At 31.5% G+C, this 16,677-nt stretch overlaps 1 protein-coding gene across 1 annotated transcript in view; it reads left to right on the forward strand.

Annotated features, from left to right (window-relative positions):
• Nucleotides 1-16,677, forward strand: part of LOC129219646 (ceramide kinase-like) — a 38,517-nt gene that overhangs the window by 8,133 nt on the left and 13,707 nt on the right. Inside the window, exons 2-8 of the mRNA XM_054853916.1 lie at nucleotides 1,266-1,547; nucleotides 3,094-3,222; nucleotides 5,571-5,634; nucleotides 7,670-7,890; nucleotides 9,709-9,861; nucleotides 12,508-12,613; nucleotides 14,096-14,160. Of these exons, the coding sequence (XP_054709891.1) occupies nucleotides 1,266-1,547; nucleotides 3,094-3,222; nucleotides 5,571-5,634; nucleotides 7,670-7,890; nucleotides 9,709-9,861; nucleotides 12,508-12,613; nucleotides 14,096-14,160 (1,020 nt within the window). The remainder of the gene's footprint in view (nucleotides 1-1,265; nucleotides 1,548-3,093; nucleotides 3,223-5,570; nucleotides 5,635-7,669; nucleotides 7,891-9,708; nucleotides 9,862-12,507; nucleotides 12,614-14,095; nucleotides 14,161-16,677) is intronic.

The following is a 16,677-nucleotide window of genomic DNA, read 5'->3' on the forward strand; positions in this document are numbered from 1 at the left end:
TACGAGCATTTGTATAAAAAACCTTAAGTAAGCCCATCTTACCTTTATTTAATGCTGCGTGATTATTTGAATCCCAACTGTTAAAACCTTTTCTCTTACTAGCCACCATATTTCCGTTTCTACTAAAATCCCAATAGTTAGTACCCATTCGAATTCTACTCCTTAAAGCATGCCCCCCATTCCAACTTAGTTTTTTGATTCTGAATCCTCTAAAACCAAACCACTAACCATTTTGACCCCCGTAGAACTCAGATGCAGGCCATCCCTAGCAATCCAATCGCGTTTACATTTACTCCACACATCAATAAACCTGATACTACGCTTAACGCAAATTTCCTTGAGTATCATGTTCATACACCTAGCCCGTTGGTTTAACCAGCTGCTATGCACTCCTTAATGTTTAGTATCTTCCTTTTTTTCCCTCTTTTTATGATGTACTGTAATACCAATGCTTCATTTCAAACTATTTTTTGAATATGGTATTTTTTTAAAGTCGGAATTTTATTAGACTATTTTTTTTAAATAACACATTAATTTTGAAATGTATAAAAATTAATTTAAATTTTTTCTGACTAATGCATTTAAAAATTGCATGGGAATTGGATGCCCATGAAGGTAGGGAGGATGATGATACAGACTGCAGTATTGAAGTTTTAGAAGGTTGTTTTCAGGGGCATTGTTTTTCAATATAGAGGGGGGTATTTTGTAGCATTGAAGGGGTGCATTATTGATGGGGGGGGGACTGCCCGAAAGAATTATTTCGTTCTTAAAAATAATATATGCCAAATAATATTGTTTTTCTGTGTATGTTTTCATTATTGTATTATTTATTTATGTTCTTTAATTTTAAAAAAAAATTATTAAATTTTTTAAGGCCTTTTGTCCTAGATTTTTCTTTTTTTAATTATAGTTGCAATCGAGAATTTTCTAAGATAGTGATCCTTTTAAACTAAAATCTAATTTAGTTTTTTAAATGTTGAAATAATTTATTAAAGTTAAAAATGTTATATAATTTTGGCAGAATATTATACTTAATTGTAAAAATATTAGTTGTTTTTTAATCAAATAGGATAGTTCATTATTTCATACTTTTATTGTGTCCAAGTTGACACAAGAAGATTCACTGCAATCCAATTTTCCAAATTTAGAACTGTCTTATAAAGCCATATTATTATTTAATTAATCTAAAGTCTTATTATTATTTGATGTACAATGATTCAACTGTTTTATAATGATTAAAGATATTTCAAATTATTTTTTTACAGCTGACGTTTCTATTCCATTGAGGCACTTGATTGCTGTGAACCCATGTGATTGTTCTGGTCTGAAACCAACTAAGCCTCTGCGGTGTTATCAGTGTCGGACAAAACAGTACCATGTCGGTGGCCCTGCAGCGGATGTTCTATTCACTCATGCAAAATCTCTAAGACTTCATTATGCTGTGCCTTTCGGGAGACATATGTGGAGGCTAGATAGCCAAGTATTCCGTCCACTAGAAGATACACGGTTAAAAGAATGGATTGAGATCATACAAGATTTGTTACTGGGTAAAACTTCAAAGTTATTTCTTGTTCTGTGATTCTGTGGAATGGATGTTGCATTTGATAAAAAGAAGAAATTTTATTTGCTGTACCCTAACGAATTTCTTGCTGACCAAAAGAAGTGTTGTTTATTTTTCCAGGGTTCGTAAGGTCCTTCAAAACTCCTCCTATACTCCTTCATTTAGGAAATTTTTTTGAAGGGCCCTTCAAACTTCTTTATTTTGGTTTTAACTCCTTCAAAACTCCTTCTTTTTTATTTCAAGACTAGATAATCTTCCTGCATTAGTCATTTGAAATACTTTAATCTCCCACTGTTAACTTGGTCACAAGGGGGAGGGGGGAGGAGAGCTGCTTCACTCACAGTCACAATTGACAGAAAGAAAAATAAACACATTGAATGCTGGGAAACATACTAAAATATTCAAATAAATTCATTTTTGAAATCATGTTGGCCAAAAATTTGCTTTGTCTCATTTTAATGCCCTCAAGTGTCCTCAACTTACCAGGCTGTTCTATGTTTTGTATGAAACTATTAGCTTATACACTTATTTTTTCAAGTTTTATGCTTATTGCTTCCCCCGCCCCCATACACCACATTCTCATCAGCAGAAATCAGTTTGTCAAATTATTATTTAAATATTTAAAAATACAATAATAGTTGTACTATATTTAATGATTGTGTTAAAATTATTTAGTGAATAGTAGTTTTGATATGGTAAAAAGAGTCATTCACAAGTGATATCATGACATGTGACAAGAGGAAGAATGAGGTGTAGCGTGACGCTTTGTGAGAAAGGGGGAGGATTTCAGATATGTTGAAAAAAGTGTCGGTGTGACATTTATGGACAGCTCAGAAATATTCCTTCAAAATAATTTTTTACTCCTTCAAAACTCCATCATTTTATTTCTGAAATTGAATATGAACTCTGTATAAATTTTCTGTTTATGTGAGCAATGCAGATCAGGTTAGCATTGTAAGTTTATTTTTCTTTTTTTGTGGTTAGATATTAAAGCATGGGCTGAAGACTACAACTAGGTAACTAAAAATTTGACCCACATTTAATTTAAGAGTTTATAAAAAATTTTAGTACTTTAACTTTGAAATTATTCCCCAAACTGCATTTTAAACTATATTTTATCTACATCATTTCAATCAAAATAGGGCACAATAATGCTGGAAGAGGCCAGATACATTATGTGTCTTGGGCAAATTTTAACTCAATGCTACAGTAGAGTATACAGTTTTAAACAAATAACTTTTACTATAAACTGCCCATGTTTCTTCTCTTATATTTTTTATTTAAATTTTATTGGCTGCTTTAGAATTCACCTAAATATGAAGATACTAAGATTGGTTACAATTATTAAGTATAGTAATGAAGAAATCCTATATTTATTGTATTTCTTACTTTTTAGTGTGAACCGATCATTATAGACCTTGATTTCTATTATTTCAGCACAAAAGTAGACTTTTTACTATTAATTCATATTCTTAACTAGAGTTTAAACATTTTGTCTAAGATTGTGAAGTCTTTTTATCTATCTTTTATAGAACTTACTCGTCCTAAACGTTTACTCATTTTTGTTAATCCATATGGAGGAAAGAAGAAAGGAGTCAAAATTTTTGAACAAAAGGTTTCTCCAATTCTTCTACTTGCAGGTATAGAAGCACATGTAGTAGGTAAGTGAAATTGGAATCTTTTTTTTTTCTATTATAATTTATGAATTACAAATTAATTCAGGGCAGTTATTTTTTCAATTTCAAATCTTGTTTCTAACCAGTCATCTGTATATAAAAGAATTCCACCCTGTGCTGTAGCTGGAAGAAAATGTTTAGGGAACTCACTAAAAGAAAAAAAGTTTGAAGCCAGTTTTCATTACTCAACCGTTTTTCTATAAAAAAAAAATTTCAGGGGATGCCCCCCTCCCCATTCTAACTACACCAGCGATTCCACCAATGGGAAAAGTATTGCCATTGTATATTGTAATAAAGATTTGAATGTATTCAATACAGAGGCATGCACAGATTTTTTGGGGCCCGTCACAAAAGATTTTTCTTGGCCCCTTTCCATAATGTTTGTTTGCCCCTATATTTCACCATTAGTTTTAAAAATATTGGGCCCCATTCAGGCTCAGACCCGGGCCGGCAGGTGTTCCTACTCTCTCTCCCCCCTCCCATGCTCAGTATATGAATCAAAGAGAATGCGCAATAATGTTTATTTTCTAATATGAATTGTAAAAAGAATTTAAATGAAAAATCAAAATGTAATAAATTATTAATCTAATTTTAATCTGATTGTAAATGAGTTAATAATTTGTTTCCATGAAAGATAATGTTTTACTTGCCTTAAGGTGTCTCGGTACTTTTCCGGCACTGACGAGCATGCGAAAACAGTTCTCTTTTCAAAAATTTTTATCTAATTAAGAAACTATTTTGGTAAGTTGATTTTTTGTGACTAAAAATACACATATGAATGTAGTACCTTCAAATTGAATTTTCATTCAAAATAATTAAGACTATGATGCAAAATGTAATACAGTAACCTCTCATTATATCCTGCTTTTTGGGGGACAAAGAAAGAGCAATATATCCAAAAGTGCAATATAACAGAGGTCATTAAAAATAGTTATAAGTTCAATACACAAGTAAATTAGCATTTGTTCTTTTTGACATGATTTTCTAATGTTTTCGATGTAGTTCAAGAATGTACTATCACGCCTATTGAAATTTTAATAAAATTGAAACTTAAGTAAATTTTCATTTTCAAAAAGTTAAAAACATTAAATGGTGAATGAAGACGATCTTTCTGAGCTACCTCGAGATAAGAGTGAGCATTCCAATACCCTCTTATTTCCAATAGACTTTCTAATCCGTTTGACTTGCTGTAGAAAGGATGTGCAAAGTAAAAGTAACCACATTGTTTACAGAAAATTCTTTTGCCCATTGAGATCGTTCTTCCTTTCTTATGTGCAAATCTTGGTTTGTGCAACCAAGCACAAATCTTTTCTGTACTAAAAGAAGGGCGTATGTTCTCTTTTACATGGGCTAGTATGATACTTGCTTGATGTCTCTCACTCAATGTAAAGGCAATGTATCAATACAAGAAAAGATGTCAAGTAGTTTACAGACTATCTTAAACTGAACTATACTGCGCGGGTAGGTACATTTGGATGACAGGAATTGCTGCTACTTTTCCATCAATTCAGAAGAATATCTTCCTTTTGTTCATTGACAAAATAAAGAAGAAAGAGACCTTTTCTGAGCAATACCATATGAATCTGACTAAAGTAATGGGCTTATGTTTTCCATAGTTGGCTTAAATTACAGCCAATTGTCACAGCAAGATGAAAAGCTTTTTCATAAAGCAATAAATTTTTATAGCAATTAATATTGAAATTTTATATAAAAATTATAATTGTGATGTAAAACCTGCCCTTAATTTTTTTACTAGTTTTACTGAAATTGAAGTGCAAGTCCTAGAATAGGTTTCACAAAATATTTACACAAAATTTCATAGCAATATAACTATAAGTTGTTTAAATATGATGCACGCAATCAGTAATTTTATGTTTTGAGAAAAACGCTTCTGAAGTTAGAATTCACAATGGTCCCCAATGTAAACAGGTCCTACTATTTTATTAATAACTTCCAAAGTATTTCGATCACTAAAAGTTTGGTACCAAAATGTTCAGAAAAGTAAGGATAATATATATATATATTTCAGAACATGATATTTTTTTGAGGTCAAAAAGTCCAGAGACCCCTTAATAAAAAAAAAAATTACATGTACAGTGTAGAAGTATTAATAAAAAAGCTGCCATGAAAAGGAATCTTTAGGGCAACTTTTGCTTTACTTCCTTTTTTTTTCTTATTCCTTAAAAAATTCATCTATTGCTTAAATATGTATGGAAGTTGAATCAATCCTTTTTTTTTTTAAGGAAAATAAAGTTGTTTTGTCAAAATGTTTGCTTTAAAGTTTATTGTAAAATATCCTTTAAAACCAATTAACCAGGATTTCTTTTCTACAGTTACTCAAAGAGCTAATCATGCTAAAGAAATGATTGAAGACATAGATATTCTTAAATATGATGGGTAAGAATTTCATAAATATTTAATGTTAATTCAAATGATGTGTTATCTATGTCTTATTAAATCTTACTTTAATTAGTGTTTCCTCTAGACCAAAAAAGGCGCAGGTGGCTTCTAGATAAAACCTGACAGGGGGTATTAAACTACTTCTGATCCTTTAAATGATATTTTTAAAAAATGAATATCTTTTGACTAATTTTGTAAAGAAAAAACAAAACTATGTAATAGATTAATAGACAATATTCGAGTAAAAGTGATTATTATCTCTTATTTTGTTTCAGTCATTCACTAAATAACTTAAACTGAATAAGTAATTTTGTAAAAAATGAGCAAAATGGAAACATAATTTTTCATTGGTTTATGCTTAATGGAAGCCCAATGGCTCAGTGGTAGCACTTCACTCTCCCACGTTGCAGGCCCCGGTTCTATTCCCGGATCGGGCATGGTCGACTCAGTCATTCATCCCTTCAGTGGGTCGATAAAATGAATACCAAGCATGCTTGGGTACTAAACCCTGGGGATTCTGCTTTCAGCTGACCACTTAACCAGAATATCTGCCAAGCATCCCAGAGCCCTTGGTCAGGAAGATGAGAGGGGCACAGTATGCCTTGGCCCCCCACAGTCTGTTGGCCACTTGGTTATGCTTAATCAGCAAAGAGTTCATTCCTTATCCTATTTTGAAACTAATTAATTTAACAACATTATTCTGATGTTTTTAAAAGAATTTAAAGTACAGTCGACTCCCGATTATCCAGACTAATGTGACGGATTGGCAGTCCAGATAACAAAAAATCCGGATAGGACGAAGTTCCATCTTCTAACTCTCTCATCCCCTACTTAATTTAAAGCACATGTAATTACACCTTTTAGATAAATAACGAAAGCAGAAGTAGTTGTATTTAATAGATACATATTCAGTTTTCATTTTGAGAAAGTCTTTGATGGAAGATAGTTTTTGCTTTTCAGCCCTCTTACGAGAAGCAATGTCTCTCCACTTAGGCAAGCAGATTACATCATCTGGAATCGCTTCCTCTTGCTGAATTATAGCTGCCTCAATCATTTTAAATCTCTCTGAGGGTGGGATGAGATTTTCTGTGGTCTCCTCCTCTTCTTCTGGTGTTTCTTCTTGCACGACTATTTTTACGATGTCATCGTATGTCATTTCATGAACTTCGTCACTTTCGATTCATTCTGTGGTATCGACACAGTCGCATCCTGGTATTTTTTCACCAATGAAACAAGCTTTTTACTTTCTTCCTTTAATTCAGATTCGGCCTCACATAGTTCATCTCTATTTTCTAACAAATTGTTCCAATGTTTTAAAATTGATGAGCTTAGAATTTCAGTCCATGCTTCAGCCAATCAGTCACCCATCTTATAACACCTAGCATGCCAATTGTTTTCAAAGCTGTTAAGTAATCTTCATCATTATCAATTGCTGATATCAACGATTTTAGAAATCGTCTATCCTGATCCGTTGGTTGGCAAAGATCTGTTACATTGGGTGTCAAAAATAGTCATAAGTGTCGTGTGCAAAAGGGACCATGAGACAGCTTCTAACTAATGTGCCACCTGTGTTATTGGAGGATCAAATGCATGGAAGATGCGGGCAGGGGGTAGAAAAACATTTTAGTATTCTTCATTGTCCCCATACACTTCCATGACCAGTTTTACAAATGGTAGATTTCAAACATTCTTTACTAGGCCGGATAGTCTCAAGCCAGATGATTGGGAATCTACTGTATTGAAGTGGATTTTTATCTATGTTTAAAATCATTTAATTATGAGTGTTTGTATAATATGCAATATCTAGTGTTAAAAATGTTTAACAAGTACTGTAAAGATATTGTGTTTTGATTACAGTTACTTTTTACAATTTTCAAAGACAGGACTAACGATAAATATTTCAATAATTTAAAATAAAGTGTTTAAACTGTTTTGAAATAATAAACAACTTCTTAACTGTCTTTTAATTAAAAGATTAAGTTCAGCTTAAAATGACTTTACTTTTAGAAACTAAAATTAAGTTTTTTTACAGGATTGTTTGTGTTGGTGGGGATGGGATGTTTAGTGAAATTTTGAACGGCACCCTTTTGAAAACTCAAAAGGAGAAAGGACTGGATCTCAATGACCTTTATAACAGTCTAATGGTTCCTAGGATTCCGCTTGGAATTATTCCAGCTGGATCTACTAACGCTGCTGCGAATTGTATTACTGGGTCTTGTGATCCTGTTTCGGCAACACTTTTAATTATTATGGGTAAGTATCACAAATAACTCTTGGGAATTTGGCAAGTGCCGTATTTTCCTGCATATAATCCATGGTTTATCGGTTAAAAAAGTGTAAAGTTAATGAGGTGCGAATTAACACTGCCACGAGTTCTCTGTGACTTTTTTTCTTAAAAATGCATTGAACTTCAATATTCACAGTAGGATTCACCAAGAACCGTTACCACTGCTTGTATGTTTATTTTATATAGCTTGAATGTCTTTCTCTGCCTATAAGTTTTTTTACATAGCTTGAATGTTCCTCTTAACCCTCCAAGCGGCCGTGACGTAAAATTCCTTCACCCAGCGATGTATTGAAGAGCGGTCGTGTCGAAAATTTTGGCCTTGAATATTCTTCTTCGAGAACGGCTGCGGCGTAAAATTCTATGGAAGAATATTCCTGGCGAAATTTTTCGACACGGCCGCTCTTCGATACATCGCTGGGTGAAGGAATTTTACGTCACGGCCGCTTGAAGGGTTAATCGATTCTTGCTAGGTAAAATAAACAACGTACAGTTATAATGGACGAAACCTTCATTTGCACCACAAGATTAAATCCTTTGTTTTGACTTTTTGTCTTTAAGTAATTAGACTACTAAAATCAAGATTTCAAGCAGAAATCATTATTTTTTAGATTAATTTTGATTATAACTTAAAAGTTATTCCTTTAAGTTTTTAATTTAGTTGGTAAAATTAAAACTTAATTTTTTTACATCGTATTATCAGTGGATTATACGAAGATTTTTTTCTTCAGGCCGATTTGTAGGACCTGCGGATAATACGTGCCCCATATAATATGCTGCAAAATACAGTAATTATATCGTTCAAGATTTTTAAACATTTAATGTTCTTGGAACTTGTTGATTCATCCTTGTTAATTATCTAAATTTGTTGTCCAAATGTATATTGCATATACACGATTGTTTGCTTACACATGTAATGAGTAAAATTATTTTATTTTTCCAATAAAGTATTTAAAATAAATTTTTCGAATTTTACAAGAAAAATAATGTTTGCTCTCACAACATGCATTCGTTGTGTAAACAAAGCAAATAAAAAGAGTAAACTAGAAAGATAATTATCTCATAAAAAAGTTAGTTTTGAAAACTTGATTGTTCTTTGTTTCTTTCTGGTAAATGGATGCAAAGCTCTCATTGAAAAAAAAAAAAAAAAAATCAACATTCTTGAAACATTAAAAATAATCACCATGACTCTATTCCGTCACTCAGCCATCATCACCATAGTAATTTTGAATAAGTTTAGCAGAATAGCTTCTCTTTTATTTAGTGCAGTGCCTGACAATGATAAGTGTTTTACTTAACATCTTTTAGTTAATATAAACAAATAACTAGTGAGCTGTTAGCGTTTTTTCCAAAGTTTATTTTGACTTGTGGAACCTCATCAATGTATTGCAAGACTCTAAGGTTCCATGGAACACAACTTGAGGACCACTCTTTACACAAAGTTTGTTTTTGTTCTGCATCAAAATATTTTCTCTTATATTTTGAATATAAATAAATAAATAATAAAAAGATCTGAATATTTTCCTTGACTTTTTTTTTTTTTTTTAATCCTCATTCAAGAACAGTTGGTAGAAACTTATTTTGAATTTGCTACATTTAAAAATATTATTTATACGAATGCCTTATTTTAAAAACTGCTAAAATTTATCGTGCTGCAAAAAAATTTGTAATTACTAATAAATTCAGTCAATTTCAGTCTTGTATTTCAGAGAACAGCATTTGTCTTATGATGAAACAAACGTATTTCCCAAAACTTTCATTGCTGATTAGTGTTTGAATATTAACAGGTGATAGCGTAGGAGTTGATGTCTGTGGCGTGTACAGTTCTGGGCAGTTCCTTCGTTTTGTCATTACTTTCTTATCGTATGGGTACTTTGGAGATGTGATACGTGACAGTGAAAAGCTACGATGGATGGGACCAAAACGCTACGACTTTTCTGGTAGTATACTATTGTTCATTTATGAATTTTGAATAAGAAACGGTGATCTTAAGGAATATAATACTACAAATTGAGCTGATTTTAATGATAAGCTTTTTTGTTTGTTTGAGCCATGAAACGGTAACTTTCTAGTTTGTTGTTTTAGTAAACAAATTAACTACAAAAGGCATGCTGATTGGCTAACTGTGTTGCATTTGTTTTTTCATGCCCGGGACAATCAATTTTTTCTTACCCTTTGACTGGTCAATCGACAGATATCTGTCATGGTCAATGTGATAAATAAATACAAATAGTACTAACCTGATATATCTGTTCGTCTAATAATAACAACCAGATCAAACTTGGCAACTTTACAGGATAAGCAGGAAAAACAAAAAGTAGACATTTTTAAAGCTTGGAGCCAGATCAAAGCTAATACATTAAAAATTTTTGTCCCCTTTACAATTCAAACGAAGAAATGGACATTCGTCACCTTGCACCCAGCTTTCCAGACGTAGCCTGTCTGACCGTTATTGGGAAGCAAGAGAGCGTATCGGCAGCTAAATATTTCACTCTATTGTTTCTGTATTGTTCCTTGCTCTATGTATTGTGTTTGTTTTTGCTATTTTGTTCTTTGTAACCTTTTCTTGCTGCCAGCCATTGGAAAAAAAAAAGTTAAAAAATTAATGGTCTAAATATAACATATCTATTTTTAAGTTGACATTTGATGAAAAAAAAAATTAAATTACAAAACAAAATTGATTTGGGCTAGTTTTATTTTAAAAGAATTCTTTGTACTATTTGAAACTTCTTTCTTCAGTTTAGAAATCGATTATAGAGGGAAATGAGGATTATAGAGGATTTGTTTTCATTGCAATTAAGATGAAAATAAATTTATTCAATTATAATTAGCACTTATACATGACATAAGAAACAAGATTACTAAAAGAAAAATTTAATACAAAATAGCAGCTTCAAACCACCTTCAGCAAATAAACTTGACATAAGCATTAATGCTTGTTTAAAATTGCTAGAGGAGTTAGCTAACCATTTTTCAAACAGATATTGCCCAAGTTTTAAGTGTAACAAACATCTGATTCTTTTGTTTTCCTTAATACATAACTCATAAGGTTTACTAAGATGAATGCAAAACTAAAAATGTCTTTAAAAGCAGGAAAAATTTCTCTAGTTGCAAAGGGTACTGAGATTAAAGCCAACTTTCCTGTCTAAAGCAGGCGAGTTGGCATGCAAGCCAAATTAATTGCATTAACAAATAACTATCATATCTAATTTACAGTAGTGCATTCATTCCAAAAGTGACACTTCAAAAAGTGAAGATTTCCAGACAACTGAAAATCAATTTCACACGTACAGGGTTAGCATAAAAGAACATCCAGGTTTTAAAAAATTATATTTCATATAACTATTACACTTACCACTATAAATGATACGTAAAAATAAATTGTCGGAGTTTCTTTTCACTTTCAAATGTATGTGTGCGCCTTTTGTAACGCGACACACATTCAACATACATTTTGGAGTGTTTCACTGCCAATTTTCATAATGCTACACATATGCAATCTTTCAGTTCTTGCAATATTGTAGGCAATGGTGGTGTATTAACACTAAATTTGACAAAACCTCATTAAATCTTCGATGGTTTTGAACGTCTTGTGCTACAGCGAGCTCATTTCAAAAGTATTTTACACTTATTTTTCTGATGCATAATGCTCGTTGTAAAACAGTGCGAGGCGCAGGGTGGTAGCTAGGCATTAATAGAAGGTAGTGCATTTGACTTACCTGGCAGGTTACTCCAAAAAAAAAAAAAAAACATAAAGGAAGAATATCACACTTCTTACTCATAGCCCAGGACCATCAGAGGATTTAAAAGGCACATGGGCTTAGGTCTGGGGATCTGGCTGGCCATCACATAAAGGATAAATGATCACTTGCATGGCCAATCCAGCATTGCAGAACACACACACTTTTAAGTACTCACATACGTTAAAAAACTTGGGATGTTTACCTTTATTTTTATGTATCATTTAGAGTGGTAATTGTAATAGTTTATGAAATAGAAAATTTTAAAACCAGGATATTCTTTTATGCAAACCTTGTATTATAGAAAATTTCCTGCCCTTTAGAAATTCAATGTCCAGACAATAGACCCTGGGTGCCAGTTTGAGAATCTGGACCTAGTTAATGGTGTAACTCATTATAGTTAGAATAACGCAAGTTTTAAATGCATCTTGCCGATTTCTTTTGTAACTTGTGTACAGTTAGGTTTTATTTTTTCATTCATACCACATCCTTGATTTTTTACCCTGCAAATATTGTATGCACCCTATAATTTTTTTAATAATATTTCCACTTAACCTTTTTTTGAATGATTGTATGTTTCTTTTTCTTCGTGGATTTTACTTATTATTGTAATATTTTACCTTTTGGCAGATTTTTTTTTTTTTTTGGAAACATTTGGGACTAATACTTTAACTAATTCACAAGATTTTCCTTTTTTTGCTAACTTGTATACTGCACAAAACTTGTATAGACTGTTAGCTAAACATGCTTATGATAAAGAATGCATTATTCCTTTTAGCTAGTAATAATAAATATTTTCTTCTTCTGACTGAAATAAATGTATGTCTGTTATCTTCATTTTGATAGGATTTAAAAAAATTCTTTGCCGAAAGCTTTATGAAGGTGAGCTTCAGTTACAAGTCGATGTTCCTCTTAATCGTTCTTCCTGGGAAAATGACCTTTGTGGCATTAAGTATGCGATTGTCTCATCTTTGTTTCTTTTTTATGAAACCTAGTAATAGTTTATTTTACAATTGTAGACTATAAATTATTACATAAATAAAAATAAGATCTACAAGCCTTTAAAATTATTGTTGCCATATCTTGTAATATTTGTTTTTATTAAGCCATCTTTCTTCATTTATAATTTTTTTTTGTTTCGTTTTTTAGTTTGGCTTTTCTTTTATTAGTTGGATGCTAATTAAAGAAATTACTATTCTTTATAAGGATTCTGTTCCATAACATTTAGGCTTTCAATGAAAATAAGTATGCAAATTGAGGGAATGTTGCATACAGTTTGCCATCTAACTTCTTTGTTTGCTTTAAATAACTATGTTCCATTAACTGTATTAATTGGGATGAAATTTTGAATTTGGGGTGTGCTTGATAATTTTTTACTTCAACTTCAACTGTACAATAGAAAAAGTCTGTTTGTTATAACATTCTCTCCCCCCCCCCACAAAAATCATAGGTTACTAATGAGAGGTCGCTATAATGCAATTATGAAAAAAATCTCTTGGTTTTTCTGTCATGAATGCAAACTAACTCCATTACCACATTTGTGGTAATTTTTGAAACTAAACTCAGCGAGGGAAGACAGGGTAACAAGTAAAAGATTCTGAGAGTTTCGAGTTTCCAAACAATTGTATAGACGTCTTCATTGTTTGAAGATGAGACTGAAAAAGTTATTTTTTCAAGTTAAGTGATCTTACATTCTCTTCTCCAGCATGTCTACAAATGTGAATTAACTGGTTTCAACTAATTGTACTAGTTGTGTGGAAAACATTTATTAATAAATTTTGCCTTCAAAGATAATGAGTAGTGAGAAATGACCGTTTGTGAGGCAGCTGAGAGGTCAAAAATAAAGATTCCTTAGCTTTCCTAATGAAAAGTGCAGTTTGAAATGAAGTGAATGTCTGAAGTAAAAAAAAAATTAGTATCTTACTCTAACAAAACTAGGGCCAGATCAAGGGGAATATGCACTTTTATTATAAAAAGCAAAAATAATACTGTTGCAAAAGTTTGTTGTAAAACAAATTTTTTTCTATAATTACGACAAAGATAAACAAAAAATGTTAAAGGTTTTTGGACTGTTATTTAAAAATTAAAAAAAAAAAGAATTTTAGAAAAGCTAAAACAGCTCCAATCCCTTCATTTACCATTGCTTCTTATTTCTGTAGGGAAAACTAATTTGTAGTGGAATCATTATAAATATTGCTGTTTTTTATGATATTTTATTATTCTAATTAAAAACCACCAATGTTACAGAAGATAACTCGGATACATCAGTGTTCTGAAGGACTTGATATTGCATCCCAAACTTGCCATTTCACTTTATTAGCAATTATCTTCTTTAACCTTTTTTTATTTTAAATTTAATACATGTTTCTAAATTATTAAGTGCATTGTAAACTAAAGTATTTGTATCTTGATTATAATTTTTTTTTTCTTTTAGCTGTGAAACATGCTCGGTTGCATCTCACAAAAGTCTAGAATCTGAAAATTCTGTCAAGAAAATGAGTATGTTACTTGTTTTTTTTTTTAATAGTCTTAATCAAAAACAAGGTAACTGATGCATGATGCAACACATTTATACTATGAGTAAGGGGAAAAAATAGCAAGCATTTTAAAACACTTTTGGTTTGCTTAAGTTGGTATCAGCAAAGTTAGTTTCTTTAAAGTTCAAAATACATTTTGAATTAAACGTGTGTAATCAATTTACCATGTATAATTTTTAGCTTTTCATAATAGATATTTTTTGTATTGATTTTCATGAAATAAGTGCTAGTTGCATTGAGATTTGCATTGTATGATGGTGATAATTATTAAGTCCTTTTTTAATAATTTTTCCACATTATATGTAATTATGCTTAATATTATTCACCTCCTTTATTTTGACATGAAAAAAAATGGGCCACTTCTGCTTTTTTTTTCATTGTAAACTTTTTTAGAGAACTTCAAATGAGAAATTTTCATTCCACCTATGCAGGTTTTAAATTTCTCTTCTCAGGCTATATTCCATAATTTTTTTTATAATTTCATGATGTGCAAGAGTTTGTTTTCTACCTCCACTAGTGGTTTTTTTTTTTAGAGATCTGGAGAAAAGGTGGTGGAGGAAAGTATACTTTTTATTCTTTTGAGTCATACCATGAAATGAGCATAACATAATAAAAATTTTGCAATAATCTTATCAATAAGTGTGAAAATATTAAAAACTAGCTTTTTGCAGTCTTGAATGATACCAAAATTGTGTTCTTCACAAATAGCCTTATGATATTTGTGTACATATTTTATCATTCTGTATTTCTTAAATAATTTCTGTAATGTTGCTGTAAAATTATTTAATTTCTTCAGGGAAAAAAAGTAAACATTATAAATTTTGAGGTCTTGATAAGTTTTTAATTTATAAGGTCATTGATTGGATCACTTATAAAGCCAATAATGTTGTATGTGTAGGAAAGTTGTGAATTTGCAAGGCAGTTTTGTTTACTCTCATGAAAAATTATTTTTATGGACAAATTTCAAGGTATGAATTGTTTCATGAATAAGCTTGCTGACATGGAAATAGTTGTTAGGTGTCATCATCCAAGTCAATATTAACCTTTGATTATATTTTTAAAGGAAAATGCTCAGTTCCTTATCAAAAGATCAGGCAAATTCTTGTTCATAATGTTAAAATATGAATTTTTCTTGACATTCACCTTGTTTAAAGCCTGATTGTATTTCAACTTGCTCTTTAAATTTTTATCTTATTGATTAAAAACTATTTTCTTGTTTTTTTTTCCATACCCACCTGTCGTGTAAAAAGGGAGTAAATGAACAAAATAAAACAATTAATAAAATAAGAATGGCTGCTAATAGAAAAATGCAAAGCTACACTTAGTGGCAAGGTATAGTTTTACTGCAGTTTTCATTCCACTCTTATTCATTCAACTGTTATGTGCCATCTGGTTATTTCAAAGTTTAGAAGAGGAGTGGCAAAGAATATATACTCTAAGTATGTTATGGGGGGGGGGGGAAACAACAAAATACATATACTAATTCATAATTAAGTGTAGCTGCAATAATATTTCCAATTTTTTTTTTCTCTGTCACCACAAAAAGAAATAAATTACAATAACATTTCCTGTTTCATTAAAAATGAAATTTTCAAAACTGTCCACCCCCCTTTTTCCCTCAATCATTGAAGGGACCGTTTTGAAACTCTGACTGTCAGGCTTTTGGCCTAAGTACTGCACTGAGGAAAAAAAGCATTTGCCAAAAAATTGGAAATACCTACTATTGTAGGCATGCTTCAACCAAGGGCGCCCATATGCAAAATTTTAAAGGGGGGGGGGCAGATATTTCCCCCATAGAAGCAGACTTCAGTTCAGATTAGAGTTAGTAAAATTTGACATTTTTAATAACTTATTCATTATTTGCTGGAGAAGAAATGTTTTTTTATTTTTGCAAAAAAAAAAAAAAAAAAGTTCTAAAAGAAAGTTTAATTTCAAGGAGGGGGGCTTCAGCCCCCACTTACTCCCCTCCATAGGGATGCCTTTGGCTTCAACTACACTATGTTTATAAAATCCATTGGGTGTCAGTTGACACCCCTGTTCCCTCCCCTTTTTTGGCTCCAGATAATTTGTGCCCTGTGTGCCACTATGTCTTATGTTGGCCTTAAAAATGTATAACAAAATATTTGCTGTACAGTCGAGTCTTGACTTGCGCAAAGGATGCGTTCCAAGACGTGTCGCATAAGTCGAAATTTCGCGTTGTGGAAAAGGGTATGTATATGAATTTTTTATGAACATACTAAATTATTTTAGACATTTGTAAACACCCCTCAAACTGTTCTAACCCATTTCTTAACGTCATATTACTGTTTTTTTGCACAAAGAACTGAACTTTTAACGTACATTTCAAAAATAAAAAAAACTGTGTAACTTATCACAAAAGACTGCTACAACGCTAAAAACAATGAGAGAGAGATATAGAATGAAACAGTACAGCATATGTAGCATGTACTAGTAATAATAAAATTCAGTGATAAAATAG

This window comes from Uloborus diversus, chromosome 4 (assembly GCF_026930045.1).
Source record: "Uloborus diversus isolate 005 chromosome 4, Udiv.v.3.1, whole genome shotgun sequence".
Classification (NCBI taxonomy): Eukaryota; Metazoa; Arthropoda; class Arachnida; order Araneae; family Uloboridae; genus Uloborus; species Uloborus diversus.